The sequence below is a fragment of the Eulemur rufifrons genome, chromosome 7 (genome assembly GCF_041146395.1).
Source record: "Eulemur rufifrons isolate Redbay chromosome 7, OSU_ERuf_1, whole genome shotgun sequence".
Taxonomy (NCBI): domain Eukaryota; kingdom Metazoa; phylum Chordata; class Mammalia; order Primates; family Lemuridae; genus Eulemur; species Eulemur rufifrons.
In genome coordinates this window covers 266663084-266690006 of record NC_090989.1, presented here as the reverse complement: position 1 = coordinate 266690006, position 26923 = coordinate 266663084, and the positions used below count along the sequence as shown (strand labels likewise).

At 37.1% G+C, this 26923-nt stretch overlaps 1 protein-coding gene across 1 annotated transcript; it reads left to right on the top strand.

Moving 5' to 3' along the window:
- Window positions 1-2732: 2732 nt before the first annotated feature.
- Window positions 2733-25935, top strand: INIP (INTS3 and NABP interacting protein). Its single transcript, XM_069474562.1, has 5 exons — window positions 2733-2850; window positions 3738-3818; window positions 20482-20584; window positions 23995-24085; window positions 25254-25935. The coding sequence occupies exons 2-5, from the start codon at window positions 3794-3796 to the stop codon at window positions 25347-25349; spliced, it is 315 nt and encodes a 104-aa protein (XP_069330663.1). The 5' UTR covers window positions 2733-2850; window positions 3738-3793; the 3' UTR covers window positions 25350-25935.
- The last annotated feature ends 988 nt before the right edge of the window (window positions 25936-26923 follow it).

Here is a 26923-nt window from a genome sequence, read left to right as displayed (position 1 = left end):
GTGTTGATTGTAATGGTTCCTATTTTGATTAATAAAGATGTCTTTAAGCCTAGTTATAATGATTTAAAATTCATGATCCAAAACCACAATTACGGCCGGGCGCGGTGGCTCACGCCTGTAATCCTAGCACTCTGGGAGGCCGAGGCGGGTGGATCGCTGGAGGTCAGGAGTTCGAGACCAGCCTGAGCAAGAGCGAGACCCCGTCTCTACTAAAAATAGAAAGAAATTATATGGACAACTAAAATATATATATAGAAAAAATTAGCCGGGCATGGTGGCACATGCCTGTAGTCCCAGCTACTCAGGAGGCTGAGGCAGTAGGATCGCTTAAGCCCAGGAGTTTGAGGTTGCTGTGAGCTAGGTTGACCCCACGGCACTCACTCTAGCCCGGGCAACAGAGTGAGACTCTGTCTCAAAAAAAAAACAAAAAAAAACCACAATTACTTTTGCACCAACCTAATATCTTTGTCATAGTTTAAACATTTTTCCCCAATGGTAGATACCTAGAAGTAGAATAACAGTAATTAAAGACATAAACAGAAAAGAAAACCATAAATAAAGGAGAGACTACAAATGAATATTTTTATAAGCTTTCAATGGAGATGGCCCTATTGAGACAACAAAAGTAGCAGCCTTTTTTTTTAAATTTCAAAATATTAAGGGGGGGTACAAATGTTTTTGTTACATGGATACCTTTCATAGTGCTTAAGTCAGGGCGTTTAGTGTGCCCATCACCCAAATAGTGCTCATTGTACCCCACAGGTAAGTTTTCATCCCTCCCCTTCTCCCTACTTCTTGATTTCCAATGATATTTGCATCTCTTTATGCCCATGTGTGCCCATCAATTAGCTCCCAATTATTAGAGAGTATGTGTGGTGGTTGTTTTACCATTCCTGAGATATTTTGATTAATAAAGATGTTTGAACCTAGTTATAATGATTTAAAATTCATAGTCCAAGACTGCAATTACTTTTGCACAAACCTAATATTTTAAGTGATTTTAATGTATTTACTCATTTATTTTTATTTCCATTTTATAGATGACAGAAGTTATGGCTCACAATCCTTAAATGTCCAAGCTAGGATTTGAACTCAAGTAAACTGCCCAATATTAACCATTATGATAAAATTCTTGTGAGGCAGAAGTTACTCTTAGAAGAAGATAGAAGGGTTTCAAGGGCTAGCACCCACCAAATAAAGGGCAAAAGTTAGCAACAAGTTAAGTTTATCTTTTTCCTGATAATGTTCTCCCAACCCAGGGAAATTACAAAATGTTTTTTGGGAGGGGTAGAACTCTTCCCCCCCCCTCCTTAAATAAGCTTTGTTTAGAATGTCCATTTGGGACTTAGACTGGAACTTTCTGTGCCCTAGTTTCTATATTGTCTAGCCAGGCAACAAAACAAAACAATTCTCCTAAGGTTCTATCAGCCATATAGATCTCAGTCATCTTTTTAGTCACACTGGGACTCACAAAGTCCTCTTAACTGAAAAGGATTCCTGGCTGCCTATCAAAATGTACATGTGTTACTCTTTACATCTGGATTAAAGTAGTCAGCAAAAGCTGGTCTCAGAGGAATTCCTTCCTTCCTTTATTTATTTTATTTTATTTCTTTATTTTTTCTTATTGCCTGCTGCTCCATGGGTTGGAAAGAATTCCTTCCTTTAGAGCAGAGGCAATGTGTGTGATTTAAGAACTTGGGTATCTGGCAGACCTTTCTCTTTGAATCTCAGCTCACTACTTGACATAGAGTAAGGAACAACATTGCTGAGTCTCATATAAATCAGAAAATGACAGGACCCAAGCTGGTGCACAGCAAGCGCCTAACATTGTAGAAGGCACTGAATAACTGCTTGCTATAGAATAAATAAATGCTTGGTATTCAGTAAATAAATGCTTGCTATTGAAATTATTTCAGTCATTGATCCATGAACGACAAAATTGTGCATCATAAACATTTACTCTTGAGCAAACATCCCTTATTAAAAACATATGTTCAAATTCATTATCCACTCTATTTAATCAAATGCTTGAAGCTCTTGCAGAGCTTAAGTTTGTGATTTGAGTCTGCTTTTCAAATGCATCTTTCTGAAGAGATTAAGAAACTGCAATTTGAACACACATCAGTGTACCTTTTAATGTAGAATGTGTAGGTCTATTGTGCTGGGATCGGGTATCAGGTGATCTCACTTTTAGCGTCTTGGTGTTCTGAGATATGGCACAGCCACTTTTAAAATACATATTGCACAGTAGTAAAAACCTCTACATGTTGAGTGTTTTCCTTGTGTATAATTATGTAGACGAAAAATACCCCTGGATTTATGTGTGTGTGGACGTGCAGTCCGAGATGGTTGTTAAAGCTTGAAAGCGAGCCCAGCCTCTGAAGACTCGTCCTCTGAGTCCCAGCAGTGGATTTACACGGTCGCTAGACCGGCCAGTGGTCCAGACAGAAAAGCCAACCTAGGTGCTAGGGACCCAGTTGTCCTCCCGCCCCGCCCCTGCCTAGCAGCCCCGCCCGGGTCCCGCCCCACACCTGGGCCACGCCCCCAACTGTACCGCCTGCATCTCCCGTGAGCCTCTTCGGTTGTCGCTCCTCCGAAAGGAAGTGACGTCTCGCTGGGGGCTGCCGTTAAAGTGCGAATCACCGTGGGCGGCGGCCGCCGTGGGCCGGGCGGGAGGCGGGGCTTCCGCTCCCTCGGGCGTGCGGCCGTCGGGAGGCGGAAGCGCAGCGGGGGCGGGAAGGTTGTAGTGCCGCGCGCGTAGCTCTCCTTTTGCCTGTCTCTGAGTGGTCGCGCCCCCCTTGGGAGCTGCAGTGAGCAGGCTAGGCAGGCCCGGGCGCCCTCGCGTCCCAGGTAAGTAGGACAGCCTGGCGGCGCCGGGGAATGCAAAAGTGTGGCTCCCGCGCTGACCTGCCGCCGCCGTCTTTGTTGCCATAGGGCAGCGGCCTCCCCGCGACCTTGCCACAAGATGTTTCTCGCCTCCCACCTTCTTTCTGCCATCTAGATCGTAGCCCCGGCCCAGCCTGTCCACGCCCGCGGGCAGAGACCCTCTGGGACGCCAGTCCAAGCACTGCCACATCCGTCCTTAACGTTCCCTTTCACAAGATGGCCCTGTGTTCCTCCAGCCCTAACCCGGCTTTGCTAGGCATGTGCTTCAGCCGCTGAAAGCACCTAAAGACTCATTTATTAAAAACCGGCATCTGTTTTCTACCCCTTGTGCCTTTCCCGGGCTCCTTGGAAGGCATCATTCATTACTCCAGTAGACTCTATTCTCTGCCTCCCGGGCACTGTACATCCCTTTTAAAGAGCGCGTTTGTTAACCTTTATTTAGTGTGATTGCTTTTCTTTTTTAGCTTTTAGTGTACACGGTAGTTCTGGGTATGTTTTTTAAATGAGTGGAGAGGCACCATAGTTGAGTGATTTTTCTTCCTAACATTGTGATCATGTTGATCACATATCAATTGGTTAATATATTTGGTAAATAGAACCTGATGATATTTGTTAAAGCAAAGTAACATTAAATGTTAGTATTAGCATCTGCAAGAAGAAACAGCACACTATTTAATTAAGTGCTTGAGGCATTTGCAGAGTTTAGATTTGTGCTTTAAGTCTGTGCTTTTCAAACGTATATTTCTGAAGAGATTAAGAAACTGCAAACATTTCAGCTAGCTCTTCCTGACAACTTTTAGTTTGTGATTAAAATATGGTGCATTTTATGTATGCACATATATTTTTTACAGGTGATCGTAAAGTGCTGATCGGTTGCCACTGGATATAATTGAAACAGATTAGGAAGATGGCAGCAAATTCTTCAGGACAAGGTAATGCATGCTGGAATTTCTTTCATTACTAGGAACTTTTCCCCCATCTAGTAACTGTGTTTAGTTAGAAGATTAGCATGGGGAAGTTAACTGTAGCCAGAATACAAAATGAATAGCAAAGTAAAACTTCAAATTTGAGATACACCTATGTGCTGCATGATGACATTCCAGTCAACTCTGGACCGCATATACAATGGTGGTCCCATAAGATTATATGGAGCTGAAAAATTCCTATCCCCTGGTGACATCTTGATAATCCTGACCCTAGGCTAATGTGTGTGTTTGTGTCTTAGTTTTTAACAAAAAAGTTTAAAAAGTAAAAAATTTTTTAAAGAATTTTAAAAATGGAAAAAAGCTTACAGAATATAAAAAATATTATTGTATAGCTGTACAAAAATATTTTTATTTTAAGCTAAGTGTTATTACAGAAGAGTCAAAAAGTTAAAAAAATTAGAAAGTTGATAAAGTAAAAAAGTTACAGTAAGGTAAGAGTAATTTATTATTGAAGAAAGAATTTTTAAATAAATTTAATGTAGTGTAAGTGTATGGTGTTTATAAAGTGTACAGTAGTGTACAGGAATATCCTAGGCCTTCACATTGACTCACCACTCGCTCACTGACTTCCCCCCAAGCAACTTCCAGTCCTGCAAGCTCCTTCATGATAAATACCCGATACAGGTGTACTATTTTATTATTTTTTTTGAGATAAGGTCTTGCTCTGTTACCCAGGCTGGAGTGCAGTGGCTCAGTCGTAGCCCACAGCAGCCTCAAACTCCTGGGCTTAAGTGATTCTCCTGCCTCAGTGTCCTGAGTAGCTAGGACTAAAGGCATGTGCCACCACACCCTGCTTTTTAAATCTTTTGTGCTGTGTTCTTACTGTCCATTTTCTGTGCTTAGATATGATTAGATGCACAAATTCTTAGCATTGTGTTACTGTTTCCTACAGTAATATGTTGTATTGGTTTATAGCCTATGAGCAATAGGCTATACCATGTAGCCTAGGTGTATTGTAGGCTATATACCATCTAGGTTTGTACAAGTACACTCTATGATGTTCACACAATGATGAAATCTCCCAATGCATTTCTGAGAATGTATCCCGGTTGTTAAGTGACACATGACTGTGGGTCCAACATTGTATCGGCTATACAATATCCTTAATGTTATTAATACTATATTTTAATCTATGTTAAGATTATTCACATTGAAATTGTATTCATGTTGTAAACCCTATGTCCTCCTGTGACATATCTGTTTTCTTGCTCTTTTACTAAAAATCAGAACCACTTTTAAAGAAGTTATATTGTCATCAGGCAATATCTGTGCCTCTATCTTCATTGCTTTAAAAACTTTTGTAAACATTTCAGTTGTGTTAAGATCTCTCTAAAACAAATAAGTTAGACACATTTGCTGCTATCAGGGAGTTTTTATTTGAAAATGATTTATAAAAGTAAAATTTAATCTCTAGAAAGTATTAAATTCCACTTTGTAAATAGTTTCCTGCTTAAGAACTTGAAGGAAGCCTGTATTTCCTTTCTGTATCAAGTCTGAACTCATGTTCAACTCTGTATGTTTGACCCATCATCATATTTTTTTTTTCTTTCCCCCCCATCATATTTTTTTATTACTCATCTCTGTTCTGATTTTGTTGTCTTAGTTTTGTCCTTTTTTTTTTTCTCTCTCTTTTTTGAGACAGAGTCTCACTCTGTTGCCCAGGCTAGAGTGCAGTTGGCGTCATTGTAGCTCACTGCAACTTCAAACTCCTGGGCTCAAGCAATCTTCCTGCCTCAGCCTCCTGAGTAGCTGGTACTACAGGTGCCTGGCTAATTTTTCTGCTTTTCGTAGAGATGGGGTCTCACTCTTGTTCAGGATGGTCTTGAACTCCTGAGCTCAAACAATCCTCCCACCTCAGTCTCCCAGAGTGCTAGGATTACAGGCGTGAGCCACCGTGCCTGGCTTTAATTTTGTCTTATCTTAAACTTAATAGAAACACAATCATGAAGTATGTACTCCTTTATGTCCAGCTTCTTTCACTCACCCTACTTTCTGTGAGATTCATACATATTGTGCCTGGATCAATAGTTCACTTTTTGTTTTTATGGAGAATTCCATCGTATGATTATATCATAGTGGATTTATTTATTCCTCTGTGAGCTTTGGGGTTGTTTCAGTTTTAGCTGTTGTGAATGAGTCTGCTATGGGCATTTGTTTATAAGTCTTTTTGTAGACACATGTTTCTATTTCTCTTGGATAAATACCCAAGAATGGAGCAGCTGAGTGTGTGGTTACTGCCAAACCTTTTCCAAAGTAGTACCATTTTGTATTCCCTCCAGCAATGTGTGAGAGTTCTGGTTGCTCCACATTTAGTGTCAGTCTTTTTAATTTTAGCCATTCTAGAATATGTGAAGTGATGATATCTCATTGTGTAGTATTAACTTGCATTTCCTTGATTACAAATGTTGAACACTTTTTTTGTACTTACTGACCATTATAAATCTTCCTTTGTAAAGTGTTTGTTCAAATCTTTTGCTTATTTTTTAAAAATTGGATTATTTCTTTTTATTATCAAGTTGTTTTTGTTTTTGAATCTGGATACAAGTCAGATAAATGTTTCACAGATATTTCCTCCCAGTCTTGCTTGCTTTTTCGTTTTCTTAATGGTATTTTTATCCTATGTGTAATGTGTTCTTTTTCTCTGGCTGTTTTTAACATTTTTTTCTTTGTATTTCAGCAGCTTGAGCATAATATGCATAGAGATGGTTTTCTTCCTCACAGTTTGTTGAGCATTTGGATCTGTGGGTTGATGTCTTTCACTAAATTTGGGACATTTTCATCCATTATTTAAAAAAAAATTTTTTTGACCCAGGCTATCTTCTTCTGGGACTGAAATTATATGTATATTAGATAACCTGTTATTGGCCCACAGATCTCCAAGGCTGTGATTATTTTTCCTCAGTATTTTTTCTCTTTGCTTTTGAGATTGGATAATGTCTGATGCTCTAACGTCAGGTTTGATGACTACTCTGTCATCTCCAATCTGCTGTTAATTCAAACCAGTGAACATTTTGTTTCAATTATTGTACTTTTTTAGCTTTAGAATTTCCACTTGGTTCTTTTCTCTACTTCATATTTCTCTGTCAAATGCCCCTTTTATTTATTATGTTTCTGTTTTCCTGAATTCCTTGAACATATTTATAATAGCTGATTTTAAGTCCTTGACTGCTAATTACATCATCTGGATCATCTTGGACCCATCTTGGTTTCTGTTGACAGCATTTTTGTTGACTATGGGTCACATTTTCCTTTCTCTTCCCATAACTGGTGATTTATTACTGGATACTGGGCAATATGACTAATACATTGTAGAGACTCTGGATTCTGGATTCTGTTGTTGTCTTCTGAAATGTGATTTTTGTTCTACCAGACATCTTCGCTCAACTCAAACTCCAAACTCTTGTCTCGCTTGTGTTGGGCAGCAGCTGAAATCTTGCTCAGTTTTTTCAGCTTCCAGCTGCTGATTTATTGCCTGGCTCTCTGGAGTCTCCCCCATATGTGTGTAGTTCAGCAGTGAAAGAGTGGATTTTATATGCATGGCTTGGGCTTTATTCCTTCTGCTTTTTTCTCGCAGGTCTCTCCTCTCATTTTTAGTCTGCTCTGCCAGCCCTGAACCGCTGATACCACAAGCTAGTAAGGCGAGAGTAAGGCGAGGCTGTCTAAGCTGTTTGTGGGCTGAACTGGGGAGTGCTTCAGGCAGAAGACCACAAATTCCCAATCTCACCAGTTGCAGTTTCTGCTTGATTTGGGTCAGACTCCAGTGCCTTCAAATAATGAATTTTTAATATTTAGTCTAGATTTTATCATTTTATTTGTGGCAGGGTTCGTCCAACTAAACTACCCTGCCAATACTGGAAGTTGGAAGCCTGCTGATTCTGTTTTAGTTTATCAGTTGTATGTAGGACAAACTAAAGGTTATATAAGTTTTATAGAAGAGCAGTATTGTGAAACGTTAACTATGGTGACAGCTTCACCAGCTGTAACCAGCTAATACTGTTCTATTTTCCTCTCAAATAACCATGTGTGATTTATGTGCTTTATGGACTAATCACAGGTCAACATTCCCTCATGGTAGTTGACCTCTTCTTTTTTCCATTAAGTTATACAGGCTCAGATTTAAAATAATTTAATTTTAGCTAAAATGAAAACTAAGAGAAGTCTACTTTGGAAAGAAAATGTGCTGCTAAAAATCACATAATGCAGTCCAAATGAAAATAAATTTTCTATATTTGGTATAACCACCCTTTGAAGTTGTTACTATTATCCTCATTGGTCCTGATACATGGTGAGGTGATTTTCTCAATATTAAATAGTAAGTGGGAGTACTGAGATGAGGACCCAAATTGATTCTGTGACCAAATTCCTTGTTCATTCTGTTTTCTCATACTGCCTTTCAGCTGGCGGATTAGAACATTCTAGTAATAGCATCTAAGAAAAAAAATGGGAGCTTTAGACTAGGGGCAAAAGACTTTTTCTTAGTTTTTGTACCTCTTCTGCATTGGTTATAAAGCAGAAAATCCTTAAAATGAAAATGACCTTTGAGTTTATTTGTAAGAAGAGAAGAAAAATAATATGGCCGGGGAGGGAAGCAAGGTTGATTCATGCAGAAGATATTTCATCATCTAATTTAGCCAGTCTTGAAGAAGAGAAACTTCGGATAGAAAAAGTGGCAGTAGCTTAAGAGGGGCAAGTCCTTGGGGCTCAGGTGAGAGAAAACATGAACACAAGGAGATCATCTGGGCAGACATTAGGGCTTACTCCTTTTCTTTGATATGTATTTTCAGTAAATGCCGAAAGGCAGCCAAGGGTTGAATAAGTTTTTAATCTTGCAAGATATGTGAAACATTCACCATTAACTAGATTTAGGAAAGGGCAAGAAAACGGATTCTCTCCTAGCAACTCCAAAAAGGAATGCAGCCCTGGCAACACCTGAATTTTAGCCCAGTGAGACCTCTGACCTGCAGATCTGTAAGATAATAGATTTGTGTTCTTTAAAGCCGCTAAGTTTGTGGTAATTTATTACTCTAGCAATAGAAAACTAATATGTGATCTATCTGCATGAGCCAAAGATCTAGGAGCCATCCATGACTCCTTCCTCATTCCTTACTTCATAGTCAATCCATCAGTATTCTGTTGATTTAACTTCCTAAATAGCTCTTGGATCTGTTCATGTCTCTCCATTTCCATGGCCACTAATAGCTTCTGTTATCTCTAGCCTGTTCTGTAATAGTCTTCTGACAGTTTTCTCTTGTCTAATCTAATCTCAACATTGTGGCTAGAGTGATCTTTTTAAAAGGGGAATCCCTGGTTATTCTTCCCACCCCTTTAATTAACCTAGTCAATTTATTAATCCTTTAGATTTCAGTTCAAGCATCACTTCCTTTGGAAGCCTTCTCTGACACTACTCCCCCCAGTCTCAGTCTAGGTCAAGTTTATTCAACACTCATTCCTACAATAATGATTGTTATAAGTGCTCATAGAATGGTATTTCTTTATTTAAGACTAGTCATCTTAGATCTTAATTATACATTCATTCATGTGATTATTTGATTGATCTCTATTTTCACTGGACTGTGTGAAAACCATGAGAGCTAGAATCGTGTCAATTTTGGCTTATCATCGCATCCTTAGAACCTTAGTGCTTATATGTGATGGATGCACAATAAATATATGTTGAATCAATAAATAACTTACAACATGTTGAGCTAATAGTGCCACAATGACTTTCCTCTAATAGTAAACGTAGGTGTCTTAAGTATGATACTTTTATTTGCCATATTGTTGTGAACAGTATATAGCTTGTAGGATAGCCACTTGAAAGGATTTAAATATTTTAAAATAATCTTTATAAAATCATTGTTTTAAAAGTGATATAACAGCTGTAATTGGGAGATAAGATTATCCATTATCCTACTGATCAAAATAATTTTCATTCTTTAGTTTTAGATTTTTTTTCAATAAAAAGAATTCCAGTTAGTTTTTAACAGTGATAGAGCTATTAAAGGAAAGCAAATATCAGCTTTTAGGTTTTAAATGCAGTTTGATGTAATACTGGTTACTTGAGAATGTTTTTAGTGACAAATGTGTGGGAGTTAAATGTTTCTATGAATATATGAGAAAATGAGAATATACATGATTATGAATGGAGATAGGGTTAGAGTTTTAAAAGTGGAAATATTTTTAGAGTGTGCTGTTTGGTTCTAAGATTTTATTTAGAAAAAGGGTTAGTTATAAAGGGATGTCAAATAATTACTGTACATGAGATAATATATTAAATATCTTTAACACCCTTGTACTTCTGAGAATGAAAAAGAGGCATATTAAATTATGGCAGGAGACCATATAGGTTTTTAAAAACTTTCATGTAGTGAGTATAATATAACATTGTTAAATTTCACATATTGATTCCCTAGTTAAAGTTTGTATGAACCCTGAAGGTGGGAGACTCTTATTATAGAAAATTACACTTTACTTCACATAACCAGATAGCCTACCTAGTCTGTGCCTTAAATTTAAAATTTGAAATAAGGGATTATTAGTACCTAAGTGCTACCCATTTGTTGACTTTTATATACTTTTATAATGTAAATGTTTTGTTCAAAACTGACATGTAAATTAAGACTAGATTATTTTTTAAAGCTCAAGAAGGAAGGATAGATTTACATGGGGATTAGACAAGATCAGAAAATAAAAGCCTAATATATCTGACCATAGACAGCCCTTTCCCTATAGTAGCTCTTGTGGCTCCCAGCTGCCTAGAGATAGACAATAAGCTCTAGAATGTTATGTAACAGATAAGCCTGCCTGAATTAGACTGTGGAATAGCAACTGAGAGGAGAAGCTATTCTAGAAACACTCAGGAGGTAAAATTGGTTGGCCTGGGTGATTGGATGTGGGTAGGAAGAGGGAGGTGGGGAGGCATTATAAAGATAAAACTCCGGCTTCTGGGGGTGAGAGGAGGATGGGGTATTAAGAGAGATAACGAGAGAGAGTTTATCCCATCTTTACTAAGGAAGGAACTGATCATTAGGAGAGGTTAAGTAGATTTACCCAAGACCACATAGTTAAGATGTAAAGGAGCCAAAATTCAAATCAAAGCTCTCAGTGCCAAAGCTTTTTTCTGCTATACCAAACTGTCTGCAACCTCAAATCAACATGTTCAAAATAGAATAGAGTCTTTCCTTGCTTCACTTCCTTTGTCTTTGATCACTGGTTCCACCATCTAAGTCCATTTTAGCTAGAAGTTACTGAAAGCACAGTGCCTAGGGCACTAGCATTTCAAAGATCTATAAAAATGTTTGAAACCTGAAAAAATGGTGTTTGTTTCAAAATACAAAAGTAAAACTGAAGTTTTGAGATAAATGATTGCCTCAAAAGTGAAACATTACGACCTACATAAAGTGTTTAATAGTCTTTAAGTTTTCATTAAATTTTAACACCATGTGTGAATTTGATATTTTTTTGATTTGTAGGGATTCCAGAGTATTCTGTATGATTACCAAGCAATTACAATTAATTGTAAATTAAGTTACTTTTAGCCATAATTTCAAAAGCAAAGAAAAAAAACCTTTCAAAAATTTTATAAGAGTAAACATTTTAATATGGGATATGAGCTTATTTTAAAATGTTGGTTTTGATGTGGTATGAACCCTCTATAAGTCAAAGCACCCAGGGTTTTTAAAAGCCTAATAGTAGCCCTGCAATCACCTACTAGTGATTCAAGCTATAACCTTAGAGTCATCTTTTTTTCCCCCTCTAGTCTCTCTCATGTTGTTTTATTTCATCTGCATTATTTCTTGAATTAGTCTCTATCTCACTGCCCATCTCTGATCTTTGATTAACTGATTTCTCTGTGGCAGGTCTCTGTCTCCTGTAATCCATTCTCTTTTACCACCAGAGGGTGTTCTAAACCCTGCAGAGAATGATCTGTACCTTGTCCTTTTCTAAATACTCTTAGTAGCTCCCCATTGCCTATTTGATAACACTTAAGATCTGTGTGTAATACAAGGTCCCTAAATATCTGGCTCTTTCTCACCTTCTCAGCTTCTTTCACTGCCTTTTCACACATAATTTGTGTTAGAGTCAGTTGGATTTACTTGCCAATCTCCAAGCATTCCATTCCATTTCATGCTTTATTCAGTTCTTTAATGTCTGAGGAGATTTGGGACATGGAGAAAAATGTTCATCCCTGCTCATAATTTAATGTTCAGTGTATTGTACCTACTTATCTAATACCCTAAAATTCTAAAATAAAAATTTAAACATTGAGACATTGATTATAAGCTTATTTAGTTAAATTATCTTTAATAACAGTTTAAATTACAATTATAATTAATATAGTTTCTATAAAATATTCCACTTTAGGTAGTGATCACAAAACTTCTTAAAACTTACTTAAAATTAAACCTATTAAAATGTTGACCCATTGGTTTAATTCATTTGCTCTATACTTGAATTTTTCTATCTTCCTGGTATTATAATAATCTTCCCAGATTCTTATTTCTATATTGCCCAGAATTATAGTAATTTTTCTATACTTTCCTAGGGTTATGGTAATCTTAACACTACTAAAACAAAGCAAAATTTCAGATTAGGGAGAGTTTGAGGTTGTTGGTGGAATTGATTGTTTGTTAAGATGCAGTTTTTGGTTATGCCCAAAGTTTAACAAAAAAGTGTGTTGATGGCAACCTAAAGCTGTACTGATGGGCATTGGCTCCCTTTTATAATATAACTTTACCTGCTAAGTTAATGGTATTTTTTTTTTTTTTAAAGCTCATGCCTTTCTCACAGACATAGTTTCTTACAACTTACGAGTTATTTCCTGAATTGAAATACTCTTTATTTTTTGTGTGACCAGTGTTTCATAACCCATTGTTTTGTTAGCATTATGAATTGCCTTTTTCTGGTAGCATTATTGCCAGGAATTATATAGATCTCCTCTTCCAAGAGATCAGGCATCAGGGCTGTACTAGTAGCTGTCTTTAGGGTATTTGACTGATTTACCCAGTTAGAACTCCATTTCTGCTTGGTCATTGTGTGTGACCTTGGGTGCTCAACAGCCACTGGATCGCCTTTGAAATGGTGTGTGGGGCTGGGCCTGGTGGCTCCTGCCTGTATTCCCAGTTGCTTGGGAGACTGGGGCGGGAGGATCGCTGGAGCCCAGGAGATCGAGTACCCCTGCACTCCAGCCTGGGCGACAAAGTGGGACCCTGTCTCTTAAAAAAAAAAAAAGTAAAATGATTTGTGTGTAAGAACTTCTGCTGTTCCAACTTTCCTGTTGTTGGTACAAGACCTGCTTTTTCTGGGACTATTTGGGTTAGTCACAATTCCTTGTATCTATCCATCTCCTTGTACTGAAACAAAAATCACACAGCTATACTTCATAAACAGGCATATACTTAACAGGAGAAACAAAATACCTAAATATTAACACCAACCTAGTTATTAACATAATAAACATTAAATACCCTATTATTTTCACCCTTCTTTACAACTATCTTTTCATATGCTTTAACTTTCCCTTTTGTATCTCATTATGAATTCATGGCTTATCACAGACTCATTTTATTCTATTTAGCTGTAATCATTTTTATTCTCTTTTTAATGTTCAAATTGTGACAGCCTGGCTGACCTCACACTGGCTTTTTTGTCCTTTTAGCACTATCCTGGACCTTTTTAAAAAAAGTCTTCTTGCTTTCTGACAAAATATTCCAAGCCCATCTTGATTTTTTTTTTTTTTTCCTTAAGACATGGAACTGGTACTCTCCCTAAAACTCTTGGTTCCTTTTTAATGGAGAATGGTATTAGAGACCAAAATCTGTTCCACATGGAGTTGACAATAAGGAAGGAGGCATTGTTGCTGGCCACTGTAGTAACAGAACAGGAAAATGTGTTTCTTTTAGGTCATATGTTCATAATGGCGGTCCAATTTAACTTTAACATTACTAAATCTTTTTCTATCTTACCATTTTTCTTGATTATAAGGTTTTCTTGATTATATTAACAATGGCTGGATACTTTCTGGACAGCCCTTGTGTATCTTTCTATATGAAGCTCCCTGGGCCAGCAATCTCCTCCCACCCCTTTTGACTACTTGGCAAACTTCTTTGTAAAATGAGAGAGGGGGTAGAATAAATTTTATTTAAAGCTGAACCTAGTTCTGAAATGTTAAACAGAACCAGAGCAATAGAATAGTCTTATATATCTTGAAATATTTTTATTGAACTCAAGGTTTTCTTCCATTAAAAAAAAATCCTGGAAACAATATTCAGTCCAGCTACCCTAACATGACAGCCTGGTGTTTTATTTGAAAATCATTTGCAGAATTATATATATATTGTACTCTTACTGTCTGTAAATTTTTAGTACTTCTAAAAATTATTCTTCAAGTTCATAGTACTAGTTTTAAAGTTTTTTTAAAATCCTCATATTATTTGGAATATGAGCTTTTTACACAGCTTATTTCCTCTTTCCAATGCTGTCTCACTCTCAGGTGCTTTGGAAACAAAAATATTTTTGTGAGATTGTAATTTTCAATATTACTAATCAGGTTGTGGACATTTTAAAAATCACTTATATAAGTTTATATACACTGAAGGGCATTGAAACACTCAGTTGTACTCATATGCATGTGATTGATCAGATTATCTTTATGTTGTCTTTTTAATGCTTTTTCCATTGTAGGCTATACTTCATATAATTTCTGCTGTACAATTACTTTACTGACAGTGACCCCAAAATATTTTTGTGTAAACAAATTAATCTTGAGGGAGATTGATATTTCTGTAAATAGCACATCAGGACTTTCCAGTGTAGTGACTTATTTAAAGTATCTCTAAAACTCTAAAAAATGGAACCACATAATTCTCTTCTAAGAATGCATTAGCCTCTCTGAGAAGAGGGAACAAGTGTTGTCCTATAGTTGGAAATGTAGCTGGTGGTGTACTTGCCTTAAACATATGCAATTTGTATATATAAATGGGAGAGTACTATAATTTTCCTTGGAAAACATTCTTCACTTTACAAAGAACTCACTTTTGGATTCCTCTGAATAACACGTTCCAGTATACTCGAGTCTTTCCATAATTATCTTACCTTAATTTGTATTAGCTAACTCTTTGGAGACATTTCTATCATATAAAATCAATAAGACCTATATTCTACACTTTCCCATTTGATCCATTGTCAGAGTATGATTTGTTTATTTGGAATACAGGCTCACTATGAGGTAGTAAACAAATTGAGAACAACATAGCTCTCCTTAGTCGGCTGCTTTTATAACTATAATGTATAGTTGACTAACAGTGAAAGGAATTATATTAATATTAGTTTAGAGCCTATAGTTACAGATTTTCACATTTGATTTCTATAATAACAGGAAGATAACTATAGCTACCTATGCTCTCTGATTGTCAAACGTGCATGAAATTTTTAAAAATGAGGCTCTTCCCTCTTGAACAAGCGAAGCAAGACCTATAAATATGTAACTACAAAAAAAGTTGGTGAATCTTATGAAATTGTTTTTGTAGGTAGAAAATAGTCGAATAATAGGCAATGTAATAAGTTTTAACTTAATGCATAAAAGTTCTCTTGTAGTAATTATGTTTGTATAATATACCTTATTATGTAAACATGAGTCAATACTTAAGGTTTGTGATGGTCATACTTATTAAAGTTTCTAAATCTATGAGGCTACTTAATTGTTAGAAGATATTTTATTATACCCTTTATTTGTATAGTACCTAATTTGTAAATCCGTTTGGGGGATTGCCTGATAAAATGAGAGAGAAATTGTTATTCATTTGCTTTGCTAGTGGTTGAAGAAAAAGCCTAAAGCTGTGGTTTGCAAACTATACACCGTGCCATCCCTAGGACACCATGGAGAAATCCTAGAGGCCTCGTGGAAAATTGTTTTCAAATGAAACACAGTAATACTTGTATTTGCTGGACTCCACATGAAATAGTTTAAAGTAGTTTGCAGTTTCAGCAGTGCACTGTATTCCAAAATGACATATCTTTACAAAGCTGGGTTTTTGGCAATTGCTTGGATAACAAACAAATATTATGTGAAAATCAGCGTGGAACAGGGAGTGAGGATTGGTGGTATCTGAACTGATTCCAAGGTTTAAAAAGTTATGCAGTGCACAGGCACACACCCATTAGTAAGAGACCGTGGTTATTTTAAGATGAAATTAAAATTTTTTTGTTTGAATTTATATGTATCATTTTTTAAAACAACTACAAGATGTTAGGATATAAATACTTATGAGATTGTTTAGACCTAACTGCTTACTAAACAGAACTGTTAAATATTTCTGTTGGCCTGGGGGTGGGGTGTCATGCAAAAATAACTGAGATACTGAGGGCACACTGTGAACTGAGAAAGTTTGGGAATCTCTGGTTTAAAGTAATTAGACTACTCAGTCAGAATTCACATGGCTGACCAAGTAATTGATGGAAGCACACATTCAACTTAAATTTCTAATGGGTAAAATTTTATTGAGTTTTCACCCTATTCTACTTGTTGCATTATGTGACAAGCATCTATACGGTAGTCTATTCCCACCTCATCTTTGGGGGATACGTTCCAAGAACTCCAGTGGATGCCCTAAAATTGCAGATAGTACTGAATCCTATTTGTACTATGTTTTTTATACTTAGGCACCATTAAGAGATTAACAACAATAGCAATAAAATAGAGCAATTATAACTATACTGTAATAAAAGTTATGTGAATGTGGTCTCTCTCTCTCTCAAAATATCTTATTGTACCCACTTATTTTTGGACCATGGTTGACCACAGGTAACTGAAACTGCAGAAAGTGAAACCTTGGACAAGGGGTGACTACTGTACATTTTAAATTTAATTCTGATTTACTATTAAAGAGAAAGAATCCTTTTTTAATAAAAATAATAATGCAGATAAGAAAAAAATTCCTGAAAGATGTCTCATGTATTAAGACACCTAGAAATTCAGAAAATCAGTGAAAAGAATACCGTAGCCTGGAATTCAAACATTATTGAAGTCTGCAGAACAATGGTCTTCTCTGTGGCTGTTTCTTGGGAGACACATGGCCATTAAATGAGAGTCACTGTGGTATTCCAAAATGTCAGAAAGAGACAGTCCATTTTTCTGCGTCTCAAAATAGTTATCTGATCAGTCTTGTCTTTAAAACTGGGAATCTGAGGATCTCTTAACTCCATTTTGGCTTGAAGAAAGATATTAATACCAAAATAAACAGTTGCATGTCAAATGGTAGTGGGGTCAGTTAGTGGGGTCAGTCAGAGTTGGGGTACATTTTATTTCTGCCCTCATTTCTCGACGCCTGCAGGGTAGTTATTATTTCTGATTCTCGAAATCAGTGGAGTAGTAATTATATATTGGTTTGCTAATGATGTTTCCTTAACAATATTTTGACAAAGTTTCAACTGTTGTTACAGATGGCACCTTTTACCTTGCATTACTATTCACAGGCATAAATATCCCTAATATTAAGATAGCTGAGAATTTTCAGAGGGGCAGACATTTGGGGAAGATGATGGAATCTTAATGTGTTGGAGATGGAAAGAGCCTTTGAGGACTATTTTAACCATTTCATTTAACATGAATTAATTTGCCTACCTTTGGAGACTTGAAGCAGATTCTCCTAAGCAAATAAAAACTGTTTATGGAAGGATTTCCATAGGTGATGATGCTTTCATAAGTCTGATAATGAGACTGAGAGGAATTTTTCATTGATTCAAACTTCAATACTTCCTACTACTGTTCTGCCTCATTTTTTCTAAATTCATTAATTCATATCCTAAATTGAGATAGAAATAGCCAATTGTGTAAATAGCACTTTCTTGAAATTTAGCTGTTGTGATATTGTGATATAATAAATATAGGTTTGGTCTTTGACCACTGATTCCTGACATAAAGCTCCTAAAACACTGTGTAATTTCCTGAGCACTAGGAGAATCTTTTGTTCTGATATTTGGTCTTTCACCCCATTTCCTAACACAGAGCTCCTAAGACCTTTGTAATTTCTTTGGTAATAGGAGCATCTTTTGTTCTAATGAGGTGACTCTTGGTGGGCTCTGGATGGAGGCTGGTTGCCAGGGGAACCAACCTGCGATTAGAGAACTTTCAGCCCTACCCTTTGACCTCTGGGGAGGGAAGGACTGAAGGTCGAGTTGATCCATGGTTAGTGATTTAATCAACCATGCCTATTTAATGGAGCCTCCATAAACCCCCAGAAGGACGGGGTTCAGATGAGGTGCTGGATAGCTGAACATGTGAAGATGCCTGGAGGGTGGAGTGCAGGAGAGGGCAGTGAAGCTCCATGCTCCTTCCCACATGCCTTGCCCTGTCCATCTCTTCATCTGGCTGTTCAAACTTTGTAGTATCCTTTATTAATAAAACAGTAAATTTAAGTAAAGTGTTTCCCTGAGTTCTGTGAGGGACTCTAGCAGGTTAAACCCAAGGAGGGGGTCATGGTCATTTAATAGTATAGGTGACAATCTATTACTTACTTACATTGGCATCCGAAGTGGCTGGCAGTCTTGTGAAACTGAGCCCTCAACCTGTGGGACCTGACACTAGCTCCAGGTAGATAATGTCAGAACTGAATTATCAGACACCCAGCTGGTGTCTGCTGAAGAATTGCTTGGTGACACCTGGTGTCAGAAGTGTTGTGTTGAGTGAGAGTAGACAGTAGGAAAAATAGTTTGGTTTTTCCTGTCTCTCTCAGAGCTGGATTAAATGCCTCCTTCTTCTCCTGAGACATGCCTGTCTGTAGGGTAGTGGAGCCAGTAATGATGGGGCTTGTAAAGGCCCCATGGAGCTTCCTCCCCCTGAAGACTAAGAGGTCGGGCAGGAAAAGGGGATTGGAGTCAGGATGAGGGTAGATAAAGAATCACCTGGAAGGCTCATAAAACTCTCTCTTCAGAAGTACCAGAATGTATTGTGAATGATCTCATCCAAAAAGAGGGAGCCTGCTATTACTAGAATTTGGTGATATAGTGCGAGTGGGCAGAGGGGGAAAATGGGAGATGATAGATTCCTAAAATGGAGGTGCCAGAAACACATTTTGCCTGTAATCCTGGCCGCAGCCAGTATGCTAATGCCAAATTTAAGAGCAGATTTAGTTGAAAACACTGCAAATTTCAGCTGTTTCTAGTTCAGCCCAATCTCAATAGAAACACTCCTTGTACAGCCTGCACCATTCCTGGCCAATCTCTGCCCCTCTCCCCAGGAGAGGAGGAAGTGTGCATCCTACGAATTCTTCCTCTTTATAATCAGCAGGAACTTTTTAGAATCCCTCACGTGTGGGTGCCCTTAGGAGTGCTCAGGTCTGCTCTGCTTGACACATGCCCTCTCGCCCATTTTCATTCTTCTCGCCCAGTGATTCTAGCCTCCTGAGCTGTAGTCACCATCGTGTTTTTTTCTGTAGACCTGTCCAGTCCTTTAATCCTTCCATTTGTTTTCTTCTAAATTAGGGATCAGAAATTCAAATGCCTACAGGTAACATAAACAAGGCTGATAAGGATTGTAACAAGCTGAAGAGCGCCCAGCTAAAGAGGACCATTATTTCTTAGTTCTAGTTAATTGTTGCCATGAGAGCATACAGATCCCTTGTTGCCAGATTTTGAGATGCTTGAGGAGAAGCTAGAAATCTCAGAATTTAGTGTGTAGTTTCTCAATGCTGACATGTTGGTATTAATTCAAATTTCTAAAACATAGCTGGGTGCTGCTCCTGGGCCAGGACTTTGCAACCTCTGCTCTAGATCTTATGTAAGTTTGAAGCTCGAAATCAGGCTCAGTATTAAGTGTTTGATAAAGGACTTATCTGTTTTGTTTGTTTGGTTTGGTTTGGTTTGTTTGTGTTGCCCAAGCTGGACTCAAACTCCTAGGCTCAAGCGATTCTCCTGCCTCAGCCTCTTGAGTAGCTGGGAGTACAGGTGCGTGCCACTGCACCCAGCTCAAGGACATTTTTCTTAGTTTCCTGTCAGTTATGCTCCATTTCCTTCTCAGAATTGCTTTCTGGTCAGTTGGCAATTTTTTGACATGTTCCTTGAAAGATTGTGTGTCATTTCTAAATGGAAGCAGTTGAGAAAAAGAAATACTGTTTTGATCTGAGAGTATGTGTAATGCTTTTTCCCCTATGAAAGAGGCATTCACAAAGAGGCCTAAAATTGAGGACTAAGAAAATCTTCACTCCTAGAGATTAACTGTGCAGGACAGATTGGTCCCTGCAGCATTTTGGGCATCAAAGATTTTGTTAAAAAATAAATGCTGTAACTTATACCTTGGTGATAAAAATTCTTTAAAAGTAAGTCTTAAAAGTCTTCAGTCAGTATCATACTATAAATATAATATATATTATATTTTGCATATATATCCATGTATTATGCTATTAAAGGTGCTGGGAAATAGGCAGGAGGAGAAAAGTAACCATTTAGGAAAAGTACTTGCTAGTGAGTTCATTATCATGTTAGAGAGTAGGAATTTTGCTTTCTGGGTTCTAGATTGGCCTGGGTATATAAAATAGATCTAAAATATTGCTCATTTCTCTTTCTCTCTGTCTCTCTCTTTCTCTTTTCTCCCCTATCCTCCTCTCTTTTTTAGGTTTTCAAAACAAAAATAGAGTTGCAATCTTGGCAGAACTGGACAAAGAGAAAAGAAAATTACTTATGCAGAACCAGTCTTCAACAAATCATCCTGGAGCTAGGTATTGACTACTATTTTGGCTTGCTATTATTAATCATGTTTTTAAGAGAATAGATGGAAATATTTACTTTGTTTCATTTTACTTTATTTTTGTTAGGTATACAAATTTTTAAGAAGAATAATGTTTTCATATTCAGTGATATAAAAAATTTCTTAGACCAGATAACTCAAATTGGTTGGCATTGGTTTATTTCTTTAACACTACAATTTATACGTTGTGTTTTGTTTCTGTAGGGGAGCCTAACTTTACCTCTACCCATCTTAGTTCTTAGTTGGGATGGACTCCTGTAACAAAAGACAGATCAATAAGAGAAAAACACATTTATTAATGTGTGCAGTGCACATTATTATTACGAGAGAAACCTCAATGAAAAGTAACTCAAAATGGTGGCTTAGAACTCCACTTAGCATCTTCAACAAAGAGTAGTAAATTTGTAGAGAGATGATAGGACAAAGGAAAGGGATTTTAAGCTTCCAAGGGTGGGAAGCTGTGAGAAGTTAAATATATGGGAGAAAACTAATGGAATCAGGTTTGTTTGCAGATTCCTCTGGTGCTGTCGCTGGGCTAAGAATCTAGAGTTGTCTCCAGTAAAGGAGAATTTATACCCTGGTTTTAGGCAGAAAGAGGGAGGATAGAGAGAGCTTTCCCTCAGTTTGCTGCTTCTTAATTGACTTCAGCTCAAAAATAACTTTTATGTCAAAAAGACATATATTTTGGGTGACATATTCTGGCTTTCTTCATTTCCTAGTTAGACTTTTAAAAATTAAACTGTTTAATTAATTCGATTTTAAATATTCTAATCCAGATATTTAATTTTCAGTATGGCTTTCTTTAAAAAAAAAAGAAAAGAGTTTTGTATGTTTTTGTTTGTTACTGAAATTGTTGCCAGTAGCCCACTTTTTAATCATTCTGCAAAGTAGGTAAAATTTAGGTAGCTTAATCACCTTTATTATACGTAGTCTCTGCCATATTCAGTGTCTTTCCTCAGTTCCATTATCTCATTCAGCCACCACCCTAACTCTACTCTCTCTCTTTCTCTTACTTTCTCTTAAAGTAGTTGTTTGTACCCATCTTTACTTTCTCAATTATTCACTCCTCAGCCCACTGCAGTCTGACTTCCAGGCCCTCCTTTTCCTTCCACCAAAGAATATGTTCTTGCCTAGGTCACTTGTAGCCTCCTTGTAGACTCAGGCCTAGCAGACCAGAATCTTTGTTTTATCAGACATGTTAGCGTTATTTGACATCACTGATAACTCCCTCTTTCTTTAAGTTCTTTCTTTCCTTGGCTCATTTGCTCACTCTTTGAATATAAAAACCAACATGAGGAGACTATCTTCATTTCTTTTCCAGACATTTCTCCACTGCCTGTCCCTTGACTGTTGACATTCCTCTGAGTTCTGTTCTAGACCAAGTCTCCCAGACTACATCTTTTCACTGGACAGTTGCATCTGCTCCCACTACATGTTACTTATGTGCTGATAACGTAAACATTTGCAGGTCTAGTCCAGTCCTTTCTTCTAAGCACCAACACTGCCTCCTGGACATCTCCACTTTGATGTCCAACAGGCATTTTAAACTTAGTACGTCCCAAACTGAACTCATCGTCCCTCCCCTCTCTCCAACTATTTAATATTCTTGGGTTTCCTGTCTCAGTGAATGGTGCAGTCTACCAGTTCCGAAGTTCAGAAATGTGAACTTCAATTGTTTATTATTTCCTTTCACTTCCATCTCTAAGCATTTACCATTCTCCTGTGATTATACTTTAAAATGTGTCTCAGATCTGTCCATTTTTCTTCATTGCTATCCAGGATATCTGATTTTATCCTGGTTCCTGGCCACTCTCATTTCTAGCCTCAATTACTATAACTGCTTCCTCACTAAATTTCCTGTGGTCTTATTCTTCTTGAATACATTCATCAATTTTGTCAGTTAGGATGCTTTAATCTGGAAGTAACAGAAAACCAACAAAATTGGCATAAATATCAGTGTATATGTTAACCAGGAGTGTGAAGATAAGGTAGTTTCAGAGTGGCTTAATTCAGTGGCCACAACAATGGCATTAGTGATGCAGCTTCCTTCATCTTTCCTTTCTGCCTTCGTGGGTCAGTGGCTCTCTCAGGGTCCAAATAGGACTGCAGTAGCCTAGGCATCACCTCCACACTGAGCGACAAGAAAGGTTCCTATGGTATGTCCCATTTGTAAGAGGGAGGAGAACATTCTCAGAAGCCTTCCAACAGACTACCCATCAAGTCTGGTTGCCCAGATTGTGTACCTTTCTCTTGCCTAAACCAAAAACCAGCAAGGGGAAAGGCATTGTCTTATAACAATCAAGGTCCACCACCTGGGGCATGAGCCTGGCCTGCCCTGAAGCATGTGACTGCTGATAATTAAACCAAGTTTGGGTTCCATTAGCAAGGAGGAGGTGACCAACACTGTCAGTAGTGGTCTTTCTGAACCACAATGTGATACTCCGAAAATGTCACTCCCCTGCCACCTAACACTCTTCTGAGGCCTTCTGTTACTCTTAGGATAAGGTCTACCTTTTATAATGTTTTCCCTTACCATTATCCTTCCAGCTATTAAGTGTTCTTATTAATTCCCCCTTTATAGCATATATTACATCTCATCGTAATTGCTGTTGTCTGTGAGCTTTCTTTGGCATAGTTTGATATTCCTTGTGTTTAGCACAGAGGCAAGCATCTAGTAGCTGCTCTAGAATCTGGTGAATAAGTGCCTTTGATCTTGATTATTTATTCTTAATGGTTCAATCTATGTGGAATATGGTTATGATAATTTAATTATTATACAAACAAAAAATGTGGTTTTACTGTTGATGAATATCATGTGATTTCTTTTAACTGTTTTAAAATAATGTTAATGGGGTCATGATAGACTATAACACCTCAAATCTGTTTGAAAGTAGGGACCATAAACTATAAAGTTTTTTTAAAAATCATTTGAAATCCTAGTAAATAACATAGGCTTTCTTCACATAAATCAATGTAGATTACAAGAGAAGGAAAAAAGACTTATTCTGGGAGATTTTTTTTATCCTTTTAAAGAATATATAATGAAAAATGTGATTCAGAAGGACATCACTTTAAGAGACTATTGAACAGCATGACTATATTTAATGATATATACTTGAAAACTGCTAAGAGAATAGATATTAAATATTCCCACAACAAAAAATGGTAAATATATGAGGTGATATGTTAATTAGCTTGATTTAGCCATTTTACAACATATACAAATATCAAAACATCATATTGTACACTGTTAATATATGTCATTTTTATTTGTCAGTTATACCTCAGTTAAAAAAAGATAATGTACTATCACCAAAAGAAAAAGAGAAAGTAAGGATGTCTCTGCCTTAAGTAGCCAAGTAACGGAGATTCCCGTTTCAGCATTGCGCTCTCCAGACCTTCTCTGAACAAGGACTTCCGGGACCATGCCGAGCAGCAGCACATTGCAGCCCAGCAGAAGGCAGCTCTGCAGGTGAGCAAAGTGGAACTGACATTCTTGTCTCACTGGAGATTTGCCGGGTCTTAGAAGCCAACACAGTAGTTATTTTATATTTCAGTGGAGCAATATCAATAAAAATGTTCCACACGTAATTGCAGCGGTTTGCTGATGTTCGATCATGCCCAGAGGATTTGAAGGACCGATACAGCAGTAATGAAAGTTATCTTTTATGGTGTCGACGCGGTCATGATTGATTCTGTGCTGAACCTGCCAAGGGATTGCTTGTGCACAAAAGAGTTTAGGATATTTGGATGGACAGGAATGATCTTAAAAATTGAACTGGCTATTTTAATGGTACATATATATATTTTTTGATTTGTCATTGTTACATCCTTTGATAGTCTTAGTGGTTTATTGTTGTTTGGATTTTTTTTTTAATGGTCAGCATGACTGTTGTGCAGGAAATGTTTTAAAGCTAACTCTTAGTATAGGATTAGGAATGTGATTCATTAGTTTAAAAAAATATTCTTCAGAGTAATAAATGGTTTTAGTGTTAATATTCATTTGGATAATTTAAGATTCCCAGAGACCTTGGACAAGACATCTTTTTTTCCCTAGGCATAATTTAATTGCCTCTACTTTTAAACCTTATAATCCCAGAATTGGAAGGGACATTATAAAGACCATCTCACTTTAGATGACCTAAAAACAATCCTTTTTTTAATGACAGAGGGAGGTCACTGGTGGTTTTCTATTATTTACATTCCAACATTCTCTACAAAATGTTGGTATTTTAATCACCAGTAATTACTTCCTTTTCTCCCCTCTCCTTCCAGCTACTACCCTTCTTTCTCAAGCTCCTGCTTTGTTGCCCATGAGCAGAATACTTTGGGACCTTTGAGGCTAATTTTCCTCACTCCAAGGAACAAAGCAGTTCATGTCTTTGACTCGTTTATTGACTGAAGAGAATCACAGGGGAGATAACAGGATGACAAATGTGTACCTGGTGCAACTTCTTAATCCAAATTTTGTAGTATTATCCATCTCCCATGTGTTTAAATAAAATTAGCAGCGTAAGAACTGATTTTTAAATAAATTTGGTCTCAAGCATTCAGAAAGGATAAGTAATTTTAATGCCTTGGTTTAAAAAATTATGACTCTTAGTAGCTTAATTGCCTTTTTTTTTTTTAATCTTTCCCAGCATGCTCACGCACATTCATCTGGATACTTCATAACTCAAGACTCTGCATTTGGGAATCTTATTCTTCCTGTTTTACCTCGCCTTGACCCAGAATGAAGGAAATATTTGTGATGAAAGTGACTTTGTAATACCAAATACCAAAGCTACTATCATTCAGTGCTATACAAACAGTGACTTTCAGAATTTCAGTGAACTTTTATATTTTTTGCTTCTTTAAAAGAAAGCAATATGTAAGTAAGTGAAAGCAAAAAGAAGGGTAACTAGGATGATGAGAGCTTTGGAAGCTGTATCGTCGGAGGAATTGATTATGCTGCCCATGACAGCAACTGTTTGGAAATGCTGTTTGATTTTAACTCTAAATCAGACTCTGAATCGGATGGTCACATAAAATCACGCCCTAGCCCCCTGCAAGTTTAACTGAATAGATCATGTCCACAATAGATTTTCAAGAGCCATTTATAGTACTTAACTTTAAAGAAATGAGGGTGCTTTTTAAACATATGAACCAATAGGCTTAAATAAGTTTCATTCACATGTGATGTTTATAGGATTGGTATCAGTATACCTTTTGAGTGTATAGTTAACAGAGGAACCTGAAATATTCTTTGTGAACTCATAAGTACTTCCCCTATTCTCAATTCTAAACAAAAACCCAAGATGAGACTAAATTACCATCTTAAACATCTTTTATAAACATATGCCATTATAAATGATGTGACTAAATGCTATTAAAAACAATTATAAGAAATGTGGTGGTTTTTAAATTTGTATATGCTCTTACTGAGTGTTACTACATACATGGTGTGCTTGTGTGGTTTTATTGTCCATTTTTGTTCTAATTAAAAACTTATGCAAGTTGAGCCCCCTATTAATGCCTTTAAGCAGGAAGAAGTTAAGCACGTTTCTCAACATGACCCATCGTTTTTAACAGAACCTGGGGTGCTTATTTAAATATGCAGTCCACACTGCCCTTCTCTAGTCCTGCAGAATTGGAATCTGATTCAAAATAAAGTCTGAAAACCATGGGTTAGAGAATTCTATAATATATCTTGTATACAATTTTCATGTTATATTTATACACTCATGGATTTATAGATTCCTAAAACTTGGAGGTCATTTATTAATAGCTAAAAATCTGCATTTTTTTTACTTTTAATAGGATTGAAATTATATTTTATACTATATTATAGATAAACTATTTTATATAACTTTTTATAACTGACCTCATTTTGGCCTTGAGTCCTGTCGTCTGGTGGTAGGACAAAATTTAAACTTAAAATTCCAATTTGGGTTAATATTTAGTCAAAGTTCTCTCTTTTCAGAGAGTTTCTTCTCCCCTTACTTCTCTAGATATTTTCGCCAACCACACAGCCCCATTCTACCCAAACTAAGTGAAGCAGGGGTGGACAACTCTAGAATTGGACGTGCCATTTAGATTCTTGAGAATTTGAATTGATTTCCTTCATCTGGGTGAGCTGGCAGCTGTCCCTGCCGTAATGGTCACCATTACAGCAAAGAGCGCCTTTCTCCCGAGGGCGCTCTGGCTCCTGTCTCACCTCGGGTCCATCCAGCTGTCCGTGGGCCTCCTTAAGGTAACCCTCCTTTTTGAATTTAACTTCACTGTTTCTGCTCTCTATGATCTGCAACATACTGACATGGTTCTAAATCTC

Excerpts from the sequence above, each read along its gene's own strand:
- INIP (XM_069474562.1), top strand. The coding sequence starts at position 3,794 with ATGGCAGCAAATTCTTCAGGACAAG. Across the intron at positions 20,585-23,994 it reads ACAAATCATCCTGGAGCTAG|CATTGCGCTCTCCAGACCTT; the intron begins GTATTGACTACT and ends TTCCCGTTTCAG. Across the intron at positions 24,086-25,253 it reads AGCAGAAGGCAGCTCTGCAG|CATGCTCACGCACATTCATC; the intron begins GTGAGCAAAGTG and ends AATCTTTCCCAG.